The 15911-nt window shown below is 46.1% G+C and overlaps 2 protein-coding genes and 1 pseudogene across 2 annotated transcripts; all 3 read left to right on the top strand.

Annotated features, from left to right (window-relative positions):
* The first annotated feature begins 501 nt into the window (after positions 1-501).
* LOC123397731 lies at positions 502-2604 on the top strand. Its single transcript, XM_045092266.1, has 4 exons — positions 502-1337; positions 1516-1674; positions 1922-2189; positions 2325-2604. Exons 1-4 carry the CDS (start codon positions 534-536, stop codon positions 2360-2362), a joined length of 1269 nt encoding a protein of 422 aa, XP_044948201.1. The 5' UTR covers positions 502-533; the 3' UTR covers positions 2363-2604.
* A 120-nt stretch (positions 2605-2724) lies between these two features.
* On the top strand, positions 2725-4636 carry LOC123397063. The gene is made up of 5 exons (XM_045091758.1): positions 2725-2747; positions 3389-3464; positions 3636-3794; positions 4142-4409; positions 4545-4636. The coding sequence occupies exons 1-5, from the start codon at positions 2725-2727 to the stop codon at positions 4580-4582; spliced, it is 564 nt and encodes a 187-aa protein (XP_044947693.1). The 3' UTR covers positions 4583-4636.
* A 9667-nt stretch (positions 4637-14303) lies between these two features.
* On the top strand, positions 14304-15678 carry LOC123397062 (annotated as a pseudogene).
* Positions 15679-15911: the final 233 nt, after the last annotated feature.

Genomic DNA, 15911 nt, shown 5'->3' with positions numbered 1-15911 from the left:
CCCCTAGCTTTGTCAAGTTTCACTTGGCTGAAGAACGCATCATATCGCTAGGCTCTATGTATCTATATATCTCTTCTCAAGTATATATTCTGCCTGGTTCACTTGAGCCTAAAAGAATGGGTGGCGTACGTGCTTATGAGATAGCCTCTCCTGCTCCTCCCAGCTCCCCTCTCGAGTTGGCTATATTATATATGAACCAAAAACGTCATCCTTCTTCCCTGAAGATCACCTAAACGAAATCCACAAATAAGCCAAATCTCATCTGTTAATTTTGAGGGACTTCATTTGCTCCTTGTCTCTCGTCAGTATAGTACAGTATCGTCTGTTCTTAAATATTTGTTGTTGGGTAGAGAGGAAGTACTATTACTTACTAGTAGTATTAATTTCAGTTGTCTGAAACCACATGGCATGTGCGGTCAGCTATCTCAAGTTAAGTTATGATAGGTATTTCACTCGCAAAAAAGAAAACGAAAATTCAGTTCCTTTGTACTTTCAGCTGTCAGCAACAGTAGCAGCCAGCAGGTGACAACAAGATGAAGAGGAGCATGCTCCAGCTGGGCATCGTCACACTAGTCGTCTCATCAGCAACTGCTGCTTTCCTTCCCACGACGGAAGCATTCAACGTGCGAGCCCCCCAGCTGAAGACGCAGACGTTCCTGTCCCCGCCCTTCTTCCTCCGCCCCGGCGGCGTCGTCAACAAGTGGTACTACGACGTCGACTTCCCCCGCGGTCACGTGGCGCTCAAGAGCTTCAACGGCGAGGTCGTCGACGACGCCGGCGCCTCGGTCCCTCTCCACGAGACCTACCTCCACCACTGGCTCGTCGCACCCTACTACGTCTACGGCCAAAGCATGATCCCGATCACCAACTCCGGCCCCTGCAAGGACTCGCTGGGACAGCACTTCGGGCTGGGCTCCGAGACCCGGCAAACGGCCACGTGGGTGCCCGACCCCTACGCCATCGAGATCGGCAAGCCGGCCCCGGCCGGGTACGACGAGCGGTGGTTCATCAACGTGCACGCCATCGACACGCGCGGCGCCCCCGACAAGCTCGCCTGCGCCGAGTGCAGGTGCGATTTCTACAACGTCACCGTCGACGAGGCCGGCAGCCGCATCGGGAACGGCTACGTCGGCGGGCTACACTGCTGCTACGACAGCACACGGTGCAGGGTGGACGGCGCGTTCGCCAACAATGGCGAGCCGCCGCGGAAGCTGTTCCTTCGCTACACCGTGTCGTGGCTTGACTGGAGCGATGCCGTCCATGTGCCGGTGAGGATCTACATTCTTGATGTCACCGACACGGCCCTCTTCGATGGAAGCCCCAACCCTTATTGCAAGGTTTGTATATATCATCTACTTTCTCTATATATCTGGTCTTCATTATATCTCATAGTATTGGTAGCTACTACTAGCTGCTTCCCTCGCGTTCCTAAATATATATGTGTAATTTTTTAGAGTGTAGCTAGGTTGTTCAAGCATTAACAATTGTTGAAAAATGTCTGGCTTTGCTTTGTAGGTGGAGTATCGTGTGGACGAATGCAGCTCCGAAGACCGAGCCAAAAACAATTGCGTCGACATGAAGACGACCGAAGAAATGGTGTCCCATGGAGGCGACCTCGTCTACGCCGTCGCTCACCTGCATAGAGGTGGCCTTGGTTCCTCGTTGCATGGACAGGTATATGTCACCTATTCATAGTTTTCCGCAAATAATACTAGTCACCTGCTTCATTCATTTTAATCATATTTATGAACAAGGTAACATAGAAGTGTGATTTTTAAAACCCTAACCTTCAATATTGATGGTTTTTTGCAATTCATCCATTTATACAACCATACTCCATTTCTAGCTTTGGAATAGGTCAAACGCATGGATTCTCATCTGAAAAAACTAAACACAAGAATGACTCAAATCTTATTATCAGGACGGCCGCCTGCTCTGCAAATCCATGCCAATCTACGGCACGGGGCAGGAGGCCGGGAACGAGGAGGGATACATCGTCGGCATGTCAACGTGCTATCCGGAGCCAGGTACGGTGAAGGTAAGCGACGGTGAGGTGCTTACCATCGTCTCCAACTACAGCAGCGAGAGGCAGCATACGGGGGTCATGGGCCACTTCTACATCCTTGTGGCAGATCAGCAGGAGCAGGCTCTCAACAAACCGACCCTTTGCTTCAGCTTCCCATACTCATGTGAGTTAATAGCTATTGTTTTTTGTTATATCTCATCTTGCAATTTGAAATAAGCTTGTGAATTGAAAATGCCACATGTCTTTTGTAATGACATGGTTTCCTTCCTCATTTTTCTTCTTCTGAATACTATTGCAGGGTGCCTGCCGTCATGGATGTGGAGCAACCAGATGTGAGAGAAGCACATATATGCTTACAGTGAGTTATACATCGTTTCTCTAAGAAAATAAGGCATGCTTATTAGAGCATGAATCTGCCATGTCACTGTGTGTAATTTGCCTTGTTCAAGTTGATGACCTGCGCCAATGTTGTGTTGTGTTGTGTGTGGACCGGGGTTGTAGCTCCAATGTCACTAGTAGCAGGACACGTATGAGACAATAAGATTCGTATGTATGGCAAAATTTAAATAGCCTTTCGGCCGGAGCAAAGGTGTGTGACCATGAACGATACCAGTAAGAGATAATCTTCAACGGCGACGCGCAAATTTTCTCCCACATCCATCTGTGGACTAGGGGGGGGGGGCATTCCATGGACACGAATGTGGGAGGCCGCCATCCAGCCGTAACATTTTAACAACAGTTTGAACCAACTAGCTGAAATTCATTCAAACACGGTCGGATTTCATATAAACACGACCAGATTTCATATAAATATGAAGGATTTTATTACATTTACATCAACTGCACAGTGCTAGTCCGGCTCTAGGGTATAATAAATATCTAATCTAAATGGTCATCGACGTCTATTTCCCGGCGATGAGCTCTAAGAACTAAAGCTTCTCCTTCTCCGGTTCCACCTCGGCACTCTCCACCTCCGCCTCCGCAGACCCGAGTGTTGGGAAACGTAGTAGAAAATAGAAAAAAATCGCCCTACAAACACCGAGGAACAATATGAAAGTGCATTAGAGGATTGGATCATGATAGTAACCAACTCCGAGTATGTACCAGAAGCAGAATGAGTCGGTGTAGATCATACTTGGAGTCCCTGGAACCATAGATGAACGGTGACACAAACTGCCCTCGAACGAAGACCGAAAGTATGGCCTCTCTACAGTTTGCAAGTGTATAGTATTCGTGATCCGGTAGCGCTTCGCTGTCCAAAACTAATCACCATCGGAGAAGTAGAGGGGGAGATAGAGCCTCACAAGACTTCTAATTATGAGGATTAGAGGAACTAGAAATATCTCTAATTATCTCAATTAGAACTAGTAGTATTGGGCTGGAGGAGGCACCTAAAACTTGTATATTAAAGTGGGACAATACCAACCCTTTTTGCAAGGTTTGTATATATATATATATATCTACTCTCTCTCTCTCTATATATATATATATCTAATCGATCTTCACTATATCTCATAGTATTACTAGCTACTACTAGTTGCTTCCCTCGCGTTAGCTAGGTTGTTCAACCATTAACAATTGTTGAAAAATGTCTGGCTTTGCTTTGCAGGTGGAGTACCGTGTGGACGAATGCAGCTCCGAAGACCGAGCCAAAAACAACTGCGTCGACATGAAGACGACCAAAGAAATGGTGTCCCATGGAGGCGACCTTGTCTACGCCGTCGCTCACCTGCATAGAGGTGGCCTCGGTTCCTCGTTGCATGGACAGGTATATGTCACCTATTCATACAAGAGTGAATTGCATAAACCACAAACATTAAAGGCCGGGTTTGTACGTAGAAATCACAGTTCTACAGATTAATGCGAAAAACTGCTATTAATATTGAGCCTAGTTTTCCGCAAATAACACTAGTCACCCGCTTTATTCATTTTAATCATATTTATGAGGAGGGTGCCATAGAAGTGTGATTTTTAAACCCTAACCTTCAATGACGATGGTTTTGCAATTCACTCATTCATACAACCATACTCCATTTCTAGCTTTGGAATGGGTCAAAGGCATGGATTCGCATCGAAAAAACTAAAACACAAGAATGACTAAAATTTCATTATCAGGACGGCCGCCTGCTCTGCAAATCCATGCCAATCTACGGCACGGGGCAGGAGGCCGGGAACGAGGAGGGATACATCGTCGGCATGTCAACATGCTATCCGGAGCCAGGTACGGTGAAGGTAAGCCATGGTGAGGTGCTGACCATGGTCTCCAACTACAGCAGCGAGCGGCAGCATATGGGGGTCATGGGCCACTTCTACATCCTTGTGGTGGATCAGCAGGAGCAGGCTCTCAACAAACCGGCCCTTTGCTTCAGCTTCCCATACTCATGTGAGCTAATAGCTATTTTTTTTTGTTATATCTCATCTTGCAAGTTGAAATAAGCTTGTGAATTGAAAACGCCACATGTCTTTTGTAATGACATGGTTTCCTTCCTCGTTTTTCTTCTAACGAATACTATCGCAGGGTGCGTGCCGGCATGGATGTGGAGCAACCAGATGTGAGAGAAGCACATATATGCTTACAGTGAGTTATACATCGTCCCGTAAGAAAATAAGGCATGCTTATTACAGCATGAATCTGCTATGTCACTATGTGTGTGTAATTTTTCTTGTTCAAGTTGATGACCTGCGCCAATGTTGTGTTGTGTTGTGTGTGGACCGGGGTGGTAGCTCCAATGCCACTAGTAGCAGGACGCATATGAGATAATAACATGTGTATGTATGGCAAAATTTGAATAGCCTTTCGGCCGGAGCGAAGGTGTGTGACCATGAATGATACCGGTAAGAGATAATTTTCAGCGGCGACACGCAAATTTTCTCCCGCATCCGTTTGGGGACCAGGGGGGCCATTCCACAGACACATATATGGGAGGCCACCATTTAACCGTAACATTTTAACAACAGTTTGAACCAACCAGGTGAAATTCATTCAAACACTGTCGGATTTCATATAAGCACGGCCAGATTTTATATAAATATGACGAATTTTATTACATTTACATCAACTGTGTTGGGGAACGTCGCATGGGAAACAAAAAATTTCCTACGCGCACGAAGACCTATCATGGTGATGTCCATCTACGAGAGGGGATGTGTGATCTACGTACCCTTGTAGACCGTACAGCAGAAGCGTTAGTGAACGTGGTTGATGTAGTGGAACGTCCTCACGTCCCTCTATCCGCCCCGCGAACCGTCCCGCGATCTAGTGCCGAACGGACGGCACCTCCGCGTTCAGCACACGTACAGCTCGACGATGATCTCGGCCTTCTTGATCCAGCAAGAGAGACGGAGAGGTAGAAGAGTTCTCCGGCAGCGTGCCGGTGCTCCGGAGGTTGGTGATGATCTTGTCTCAGCAGGGCTCTGCCCGAGCTCCGCAGAAACGCGATCTAGAGGAAAAACCGTGGAGGTATGTGGTCGGGCTGCCGTGGAAAAGTCGTCTCAAATCAGCCCTAAAACCTCCGTATATATAGGAGGAAGAGGGGGAGCCTTGCCTTGGGGTCCAAGGACCCCTAAGGGTTTCGTCCGAGCCAAGGGGGGAAGGTCTCCCCCCCCCAAACCGAGTCCAACTTGGTTTGGAAGGTGGAGTCCTTCTTCCCTTTCCCACCTCCTCCCTTTTTTTTCTTTTCTCTTTGATTTTCTTCCTATGGCGCATAGGGCCTTCTTGGGCTGTCCCACCAGCCCACTAAGGGCTGGTGTGCCACCCCCAAGGCCTATGGGCTTCCCCGGGGTGGGTTGCCCCCCCCCCCCCCCGGTGAACTCCTGGAACCCATTCGTCATTCCCGGCACATTCCCGGTAACTCCGAAAACCTTCCGGTAATCAAATGAGGTCATCCTATATATCAATCTTCATTTCCGGACCATTCCGGAAACCCTCGTGACATCCATGATCTCATCCTGGACTCCGAACAACATTCGGTAACCAACCATATAACTCAAATACGCATAAAACAATGGCGAACCTTAAGTGTCCAGACCCTGCGGGTTCGAGAACTATGTAGACATGACCCGAGAGACTCCTAGGTCAATATCCAATAGCGGGACCTGGATGCCCATATTGGATCCTACATATTCTACGAAGATCTTATCGTTTGAACCTCAGTGCCAAGGATTCGTATAATCCCGTATGTCATTCCCTTTGTCCTTCGGTATGTTACTTGCCCGAGATTCGATCGTCAGTATTCGCATACCTATTTCAATCTCGTTTACCGGCAAGTCTCTTTACTCATTCCGTAATACAAGATCCCGCAACTTACACTAAGTCACATTGCTTGCAAGGCTTGTGTGTGATGTTGTATTACCGAGTGGGCCCCGAGATACCTCTCTGTCACACGGAGTGACAAATCCCAGTCTCGATCCATACTAACTTAACGAACACCTTCGGAGATACCTGTAGAGCATCTTTATAGTCACCCAGTTACATTGCGACGTTTGATACACACAAAGTATTCCGCCGGTGTTAGTAAGTTATATGATCTCATGGTCATAGGAACAAATACTTGACACGCAGAAAAACAGTAGCAACAAAATGACACGATCAACATGCTACGTCTATTAGTTTGGGTCTAGTCCATCACGTGATTCTCCTAATGACGTGATCCAGTTATCAAGCAACAACACCTTGTTCATAATCAGAAGACACTGACCATCTTTGATCAACTGGCTAGCCAACTAGAGGCTTGCTAGGGACAGTGTTTTGTCTATGTATCCACACATGTAAATGAGTCTTCATTCAATACAATTATAGCATGGATAATAAACGATTATCTTGATACAGGAATTATAATAATAACTATATTTATTATTGCCTCTAGGGCATAATTCCAACAGTCTCCCACTTGCACTAGAGTCAATAATCTAGCCCTCACATCATCATGCGAATTACATTGTAATAAATCTAACACCCATACAGTTCTGGTGTTGATCATGCTTTGCCCGTGGAAGAGGTTTAGTCAGCGGGTCTGCTACATTCAGATCCGTGTGCACTTTGCGTATATTTACGTCCTCCCCTTCGACGTAGTCGCGGATGAGGTTGAAGCGTCGTTTGATGTGTCTGGACTTCTTGTGAAACCGTGGTTCCTTTGCTAAGGCAATGGCACCCGTGTTGTCACAGAACAAGGTTATTGGATTCAGTGCGCTTGGCACCACTCCAAGATCCGTCATGAACTGCTTCATCCAAACACCCTCCTTAGCCGCCTCCGAGGCAGCCATGTACTCCGCTTCACATGTAGAATCTGCTACGACGCTTTGCTTGGAACTGCACGAGCTTACCGCACCCCCATTAAGAATAAATATGTATCCGGTTTGCGACTTAGAGTCGTCCGAATCTGTGTCAAAGCTTGCATCGACGTAACCTTTTACGGCGAGCTCTTCGTCACCTCCATACACGAGAAACATCTCCTTAGTCCTTTTCAGGTACTTCAGGATATTCTTGACCGTCGTCCAGTGATCCACTCCTGGATTACTCTGGAACCTACCTGCCATACTTATGGCCAGGCTAACGTCCGGTCTAGTGCACAGCATTGCATACATGATAGAACCTATGGCTGAAGCATAGGGGACGGATCGCATATGCTCTCTATCCTCATCAGTTGCTGGGCACTGAGTCTTACTCAATCTCGTACCTTGTAAAACTGGCAAGAACCCTTTCTTGGACTGTTCCATTTTGAACCTCTTCAAAACTTTATCAAGGTATGTGCTTTGTGAAAGTCCTATCAGGCGTTTTGATCTATCCCTGTAGATCTTAATGCCTAGAATGTAAGCAGCTTCTCCTAGGTCCTTCATAGAGAAACTTTTATTCAAATAATCCTTTATGCTCTCCAAAAACTCTACATTGTTTCCGATCAATAATATGTCATCCACATATAATATTAGAAACGCCATAGAGCTCCCACTCACTTTCTTGTAAATACAAGATTCTCCAACCACTTGTATAAACCCACATGCTTTGATCACCTCATCAAAGCGTTTGTTCCAACTCCGAGATGCTTGCACCAGCCCATAAATGGATCGCTGGAGCTTGCACACCTTGTTAGCATTCTTAGGATCGACAAAACCTTCGGGTTGCATCATATACAACTCTTCCTTAAGGAAACCGTTAAGGAACGCCGTTTTGACATCCATCTGGTAGATTTCATAATCGAAAAATGCAGCTATTGCTAACATGATTCTGACGGACTTAAGCATCGCTACGGGTGAGAATGTCTCATCGTAGTCAACTCCTTGAACTTGTGAAAACCCTTTGCCACAAGTCGAGCTTTATAAACGGTCACATTGCCGTCAGCGTCCGTCTTCCTCTTAAAGATCCATTTGTTCTGAATAGCCTTGCGGCCCTCAGGCAGTACTTCCAAAGTCCACACTTTGTTCTCATACATGGATCCTATCTCGGACTTCATGGCTTCTAGCCATTTGTTGGAATCTGGGCCCACCATTGCTTCTTCATAATTTGCAGGCTCATTGTTGTCCAACAACATGATTGATAAGACGGGATTACCGTACCACTCTGGAGCAGCACGTGGTCTCGTCGACCTGCGTGGTTCGACAGAAACTTGAACGGGAGTTTCATGATCATCATCATTAACTTCCTCCTCAACCGGCGTCGCAATGACAGAGGTTTCCCCTTGCCCTGTGCCACCATCCAGAGGGATGAGAGGTTCGACAACCTCGTCAAGTTCTATCTTCCTCCCACTCAATTCTCTCGGGAGAAACTCCTTCTCGAGAAAAGCTCCGTTTTTAGCAACAAACACTTTGCCCTCGGATTTGAGATAGAAGGTGTACCCAACTGTCTCTTTTGGGTAACCTATGAAGATGCACTTTTCCGCTTTGGGTTCCAGCTTTTCAGGCTGAAACTTTTTGACATAAGCATCACATCCCCAAACTTTAAGAAACGACAACTTTGGCCTTTTGCCATACCACAGTTCGTATGGTGTCGTCTCAACGGATTTTGATGGTGCCCTATTTAAAGTGAATGCAACTGTTTCTAATGCATAACCCCAAAACGATAACGGCAAATCGGTAAGAGACATCATAGATTGCACCATCTCTAATAAAGTACGATTACGACGTTCGGACACACCATTACGCTGTGGTGTTCCAGGCGGTGTCAACTGTGAAACAATTCCACATTGTCTTAAGTGAGCGCCAAACTCGAAACTCAGATATTCACCCCCATGATCAGACCGTAGGAACTTGATCTTCTTGTTACGATGATTTTCAACTTCACTCTGAAATTGCTTGAACTTTTCAAATGTTTCAGACCTGTGCTTCATTAAGTAGACATAACCATATCTACTCAAATCGTCAGTGAAGGTGAGAAAATAACGATATCCGCCGCGTGCCTCTACGCTCATCGGACCACACACATCGGTATCTATGATTTCCAACAAGTCACTTGCACGCTCCATTGTTCCGGAGAACGGAGTTTTAGTCATCTTGCCCATGAGGCATGGTTCGCATGTGTCAAGTGAATCAAAGTCAAGTGACTCCAAAAGTCCATCGGCATGGAGTTTCTTCATGTGCTTTACACCAATATGACCTAAGCGGGAGTGCCACAAAAATATGGCGCTATCATTGTTAACTCTAACTCTTTTGGTCTCAATGTTATGTATGTGTGTATTGCTATCAAGATTCAATATGAACAATCCTCTCACATTGGGTGCATGACCATAAAAGATGTCACTCATAGAAATAGAACAACCATTATTCTCTGACTTAAAAGAGTAACCGTCTCGCAATAAACAAGATCCAGATATAATGTTCATGCTCAACGCAGGCACTAAATAACAATGATTCAAGTTCATAACTAATCCTGATGGTAACTGAAGTGAAACTGTGCCGACGGCGATTGCATCAACCTTGGAACCATTTCCTACGCGCATCGTCACTTCATCTTTCGCCAGCCTTCGTCTATTCCGCAGTTCCTGTTTCGAGTTGCAAATATGAGCAACAGAACCGGTATCGAATACCCAGGCACTACTACGAGAGTCGGTTAAGTACACATCAATAACATGTATATCAAATATACCTGATTTTTCTTTGGCCGCCTTCTTATCTGCCAGATACTTGGGGCAATTGCACTTCCAGTGACCCATACCCTTGCAATAGTAACACTGTGTTTCAGGCTTAGGTCCAGCTTTGGGTTTCTTCGTTGGATTGGCAACAGGCTTGCCGGTATTCTTTGAATTACCCTTCTTGCCTTTGTCGTTTCTCTTGAAACTAGTGGTCTTATTCACCATCAACACTTGATGCTCTTTACGGAGTTCAGACTCTGCGACTTTCAGCATCGCAAACAACTCGCCGCGTGACTTGTTCATCCCTTGCATGTTGTAGTTCAACACAAAGCCTTTATAGCTTGGCGGCAGTGATTGAAGGATTCTATCAGTGATAGCCTCTTGCGGGAGTTCAATCCCCAGCTCAGCTAGACGGTTTTAGTACCCAGACATTTTGAGCACATGTTCACTGACAGACGAGTTCTCCTCCATCTTGCAAGCATAGAATTTATCGGAGGTCTCATACCTCTCGATCCGGGCGTTCTTCTGAAAGATAAACTTCAACTCCTAGAACATCTCAAATGCTCCATGACGCTCAAAGCGACGTTGAAGTCCCGGTTCTAAGCCATACAAGACTGCACATTGAACTACTGAGTAGTCCTCCATACGTGCTAGCCAAGCGTTCTTAACATCCTGATCAGCCGTAGAGGGTGGTTCATCTCCTAGCGCAGCATTAAGGACATAATCCTTCTTTCCATCTTGTAAGATTAGCTTAAGATTACGAGCCCAGTCTACAAAGTTGCTTCCATCATCTTTCAACTTAGCTTTCTCTAGGAACGTATTAAAATTCAGGGTGACTGTCGCGTGAGCCATGATCTACAACACAAATATATTCAAAGTGGACTTAGACTATGTTCAAGATAATTAGAGTTTAACTTAATCAAATTATTCGCTAAACTTCCACTCAAAAAGTACATCTCTCTAGTCATTTGAGTGGTTCATGATCCACTTACACTAGCTCAAGTCCGATCATCACGTGAGTTGAGTATAGTTTCAGTGGTAAGCATCCCTATGCTAATCATATCATCTATATGATTCATGATCGACCTTTCGGTCTCATGTGTTCCGAGGCCATGTCTGCACATGCTAGGCTCGTCAAGCTTAACCCGAGTGTTCCGCGTGCGCAACTGTTTTGCACCCGTTGTATGTGAGCGTTGAGTCTATCACACCCGATCATCACGTGGTGTCTCGAAACGACGAACTGTAGCAACGGTGCACAGTCGGGGAGAACACAATTTTGTCTTGAAATTTTAGTGAGAGATCACCTCATAATGCTACCGTCGTTCTAAGCAAAATAAGGTGCATAAAAGGATTAACATCACATGCAATTCATAAGTGACATGATATGGCCATCATCACGTGCTCCTTGATCTCCATCACCAAAGAACTGGCAGGATCTTCTTGTCACCGGCGCCACACCATGATCTCCATCAACGTGTCGCCATCGGGGTTGTCGTGCTACTCATGCTATTACTACTAAAGCTACATCCCAGCAAAATAGTAAACGCATCTGGAAGCACAAACATTAGTATAAGGACAACCCTATGGCTCCTGCTGGTTGCCGTACCATCGACGTGCAAGTCGATATTATCTATTACAACATGATCATCTCATACATCCAATATATCACACCACACGTTGGCCATATCACATCACAAGCATACCCTGCAAAAACAAGTTAGACATCCTCTAATTTTGTTGTTGCATGTTTTACGTGGTGACCATGGGTATCTAGTAGGATCGCATCTTACTTACGTAAACACCACAACGGAGATATATGAGTTACTATTTAACCTCATCCAAGGACCTCCTCGGTCAAATCCGATTCAACTAAAGTTGGAGAAACTGACACCCGCCAGTCATCTTTGAGCAACGGAGTTACTCGTAGCGATGAAACCAGTCTCTCGTAAGCGTACGAGTAATGTCGGTCCGAGCCGCTTCGATCCAACAATACCGCGGAATCAAGAAAAGACTAATGAGGGCAGAAAAACGCACATCACCGCCCACAAAAAGTTTTGTGTTCTACTCGAGAAGACATCTACGCATGAACCTAGCTCATGATGCCACTGTTGGGGAACGTCGCATGGGAAACAAAAAATTTCCTACGCGCACGAAGACCTATCATGGTGATGTCCATCTACGAGAGGGGATGTGTGATCTACGTACCCTTGTAGACCGTACAGAAGAAGCGTTAGTGAACGCGGTTGATGTAGTGGAACGTCCTCACGTCCCTCGATCCGCCCCGCGAACCGTCCCGCGATCAATCCCACGACCTAGTGCCGAACGGACGGCACCTCCGCGTTCAGCACACGTACAGCTCGACGATGATCTCGGCCTTCTTGATCCAGCAAGAGAGACGGAGAGGTAGAAGAGTTCTCCGGCAGCGTGACGGCGCTCCGTAGGTTGGTGATGATCTTGTCTCAGCAGGGCTCCGCCCGAGCTCCGTAGAAACGCGATCTAGAGGAAAAAACGTGGAGGTATGTGGTCGGGCTGCCGTGGAAAAGTCATCTCAAATCAGCCCTAAAACCTCCGTATATATAGGGGGAAGAGGGGGAGCCTTGCCTTGGGGTCCAAGGACCCCTAAAGGTTTCGTCCGAGCCAAGGGGGGAAGGTCTCCCCCCTCCCAAACCGAGTCCAACTTGGTTTGGAAGGTGGAGTCCTTCTTCCCTTTCCCACCTCCTCCCTTTTTTTTCTTTTCTCTTTGATTTTCTTCCTATGGCGCATAGGGCCTTCTTGGGCTGTCCCACCAGCCCACTAAGGGCTGGTGTGCCACCCCCAAGGCCTATGGGCTTCCCCGGGCCAATAGCGGGACATGGATGCCCATATTGGATCCTACATATTCTACGAAGATCTTATCGTTTGAACCTCAGTGCCAAGGATTCGTATAATCCCGTATGTCATTCCCTTTGTCCTTCGGTATGTTACTTGCCCGAGATTCGATCGTCAGTATCCGCATACCTATTTCAATCTCGTTTACCGGCAAGTCTCTTTACTCGTTCCGTAATACAAGATCCCGCAACTTACACTAAGTCACATTGCTTGCAAGGCTTGTGTGTGATGTTGTATTACCGAGTGGGCCCCGAGATACCTCTCCGTCACACGGAGTGACAAATCCCAGTCTCGATCCATACTAACTTAACGAGCACCTTCAGAGATACCTGTAGAGCATCTTTATAGTCACCCAGTTACGTTGCGACGTTTGATACACACAAAGTATTCCTCCGGTGTTAGTAAGTTATATGATCTCATGGTCATAGGAACAAATACTTGACACGCAGAAAAACAGTAGCAACAAAATGACACGATCAACATGCTACGTCTATTAGTTTGGGTCTAGTCCATCACGTGATTCTCCTAATGACATGATCCAGTTATCAAGCAACAACACCTTGTTCATAATCAGAAGACACTAACTATCTTTGATCAACTGGCTAGCCAACTAGAGGCTTGCTAGGGACAGTGTTTTGTCTATGTATCGACACATGTAAATGAATCTTCATTCAATACAATTATAGCATGGATAATAAACGATTATCTTGATACAGGAATTATAATAATAACTATATTTATTATTGCCTCTAGGGCATAATTCCAACAAACTGAACAGTGCTAGTCCGGATCTAGGGTATAATAAATACCTAATCTAAATGGTCATCGGCGTCTATTCCCCGGCCATGAGCCCTAAGAACTAGATCTTCTCCTTCTTCAGTTCCACCTTGGCGCTCTCCACCTCCGCCTCCGAAGACCCGGGTGTTGGGAAACGTAGTAGAAAACAGAAAAAATCAGCCCTACGAACACCGAGGAACAATATGAAGGTGCATTAGAGGATTGGATCATGATAGTTACCAACTCTGAGTATGTACCGGAAGAAGAATGAGTCGGTGTAGATCGTACTTGGAGTCCCTAGAACCGTAGATGAATAATGACATGAACCGCCCTCGAATGATCCCTCGAACGAAGACCGAAAGTATGGCCTCTCTACAGTTTGCAAGTGTATAGTCTCCGTGATCCGGTAGCGCTACGCTCTCCAAAACTAATCACCGTCGGAGAATTAGAGGGGGAGATTGAGCCTCATAGAACTTCTAATTAGAGAAACTAGAAATATCTCTAATTATCTTAATTAGAACAAGTAGTATTGGGCTGGGAGGCACCTAAAACTTGTATATTAAAGTGGGACAATGCCTCCACTTTATATAGGTTAGAGGGGGAGAGAGGGGCATCAACCAAGGTGGGAAAGTCCCTCCTTGGGGCTCCGTCCAAGGAGGGAGGAGTTGCACTCCTTCCCTAATCCAATCCCCCCCCAAAGGAAGGGTGGGGCACCAACTCCACTTGGGTCCTTGCGGCCCAAATTATGAGCCGCCGCGGAAGTTGGTCCTTCGCTACACCGTGTCATGGCTTGACTGGAGCGATGTCGTCCATGTGCCGGTGATGATCTACATTCTTGATGTCACCGACACGGCTCTCTTCGATGGAAGCCCCGAGACTTATTGCAAGGTTTGTATATATCATCTACTCTCTCTATATATCTGGTCTTCATTATATCTCATAGTATTGGTAGCTATTACTAGCCGCTTCCCTCGCGTTCCTAAATATACATGTCTAATTTTTTAGAGAGTATCTAGGTTGTTCAAGCATTAACAATTGTTGCAAAATGTCTGGCTTTTCTTTGCAGGTCGAGTATCGTGTGGACGAATGTAGCTCCCATGGAGGAGGCCTCGTCTACACCGCCGCTCACCTGCATAAAGGTGGACTCGGTTCCTCGTTGCATGGACACGTATACGTCACCTATTCATACAAGAGTGAATTGCATAAACCGTACACATTAAAGACTGGGTTTGTAGAAACCACAGTTTTACGGATTTCTGCAAAAAAAACACTAATTTTGAGCCTAATTTTTCGCAAATAACACTAGTCTCCCGCTTCGCTCATTTTAATCATATTTATGAACAGGGTGCCATAGAAGTGTGATTTTTAAAACCCTAACCTTCAATACCAATGGTTTTTGCAATTCACTCATTCTGCATACAACCATACTCAGTTTCTGGCTTTGGAATGTGTCAAACCCATGGATTCTCATCTGAAAAATCTAAACACAAGAATGACTCAAATCTTATTATCGGGACGGCCGCCTGCTCTGCAAATCCATGCCAATCTACGTCACGGGGCAAGAGGCCGGGAACGAGGAGGGATACATCGTCGGCATGTCAACGTGCTATCCATAGCAAGGTACGGTGAAGTTAAGCGATGGTGAGGTGATGACCATCTTCTGCAACTACAACAACGAGCGGCAGCATATGGGGGTCATGGGCCATTTCTACATCCTTGTGGCAGATCAGCAGGAGCAGGCCCTCAACAAACTGGCCCTTTGCTTCAGCTTCCCATACTCATGTGAGCTAATAGCTAATTTTCTTTGATTTGGTTCTATATCATGTTGCAATTTGAAATAAGCTTGTGAATTGAAAACGCCACATGTATTTTGTAATGACATGGTTTTCTTCCTCGTCTTTCTTCTTACAAATTGCAGGGTGCCTGCCTGTAACGCCCAAGATGTGACCCTATCCTTATTTTGGCACGAGGGCCTCGACAGGGATAGAAGCGCATCTCATCGTTTCGCAAGAATGGATATCGTTACAAGTACATGTACTGAAAAGATGAGTAAAAGCATCCTTGGAATCCATCGCGCAAGACGCTCGATAAAGGTAAAACAAGTCCAGCAAGGCCGACCCGCGTGCTGACAATCCCGATAGGAGCCGCGTATCTCGTTCTTAGGACACGACGGATGAGCA

This window comes from Hordeum vulgare, chromosome 5H (assembly GCF_904849725.1).
Source record: "Hordeum vulgare subsp. vulgare chromosome 5H, MorexV3_pseudomolecules_assembly, whole genome shotgun sequence".
Taxonomy (NCBI): Eukaryota; Viridiplantae; Streptophyta; class Magnoliopsida; order Poales; family Poaceae; genus Hordeum; species Hordeum vulgare.
This window is presented reverse-complemented; position numbering and strand designations above follow the sequence as displayed.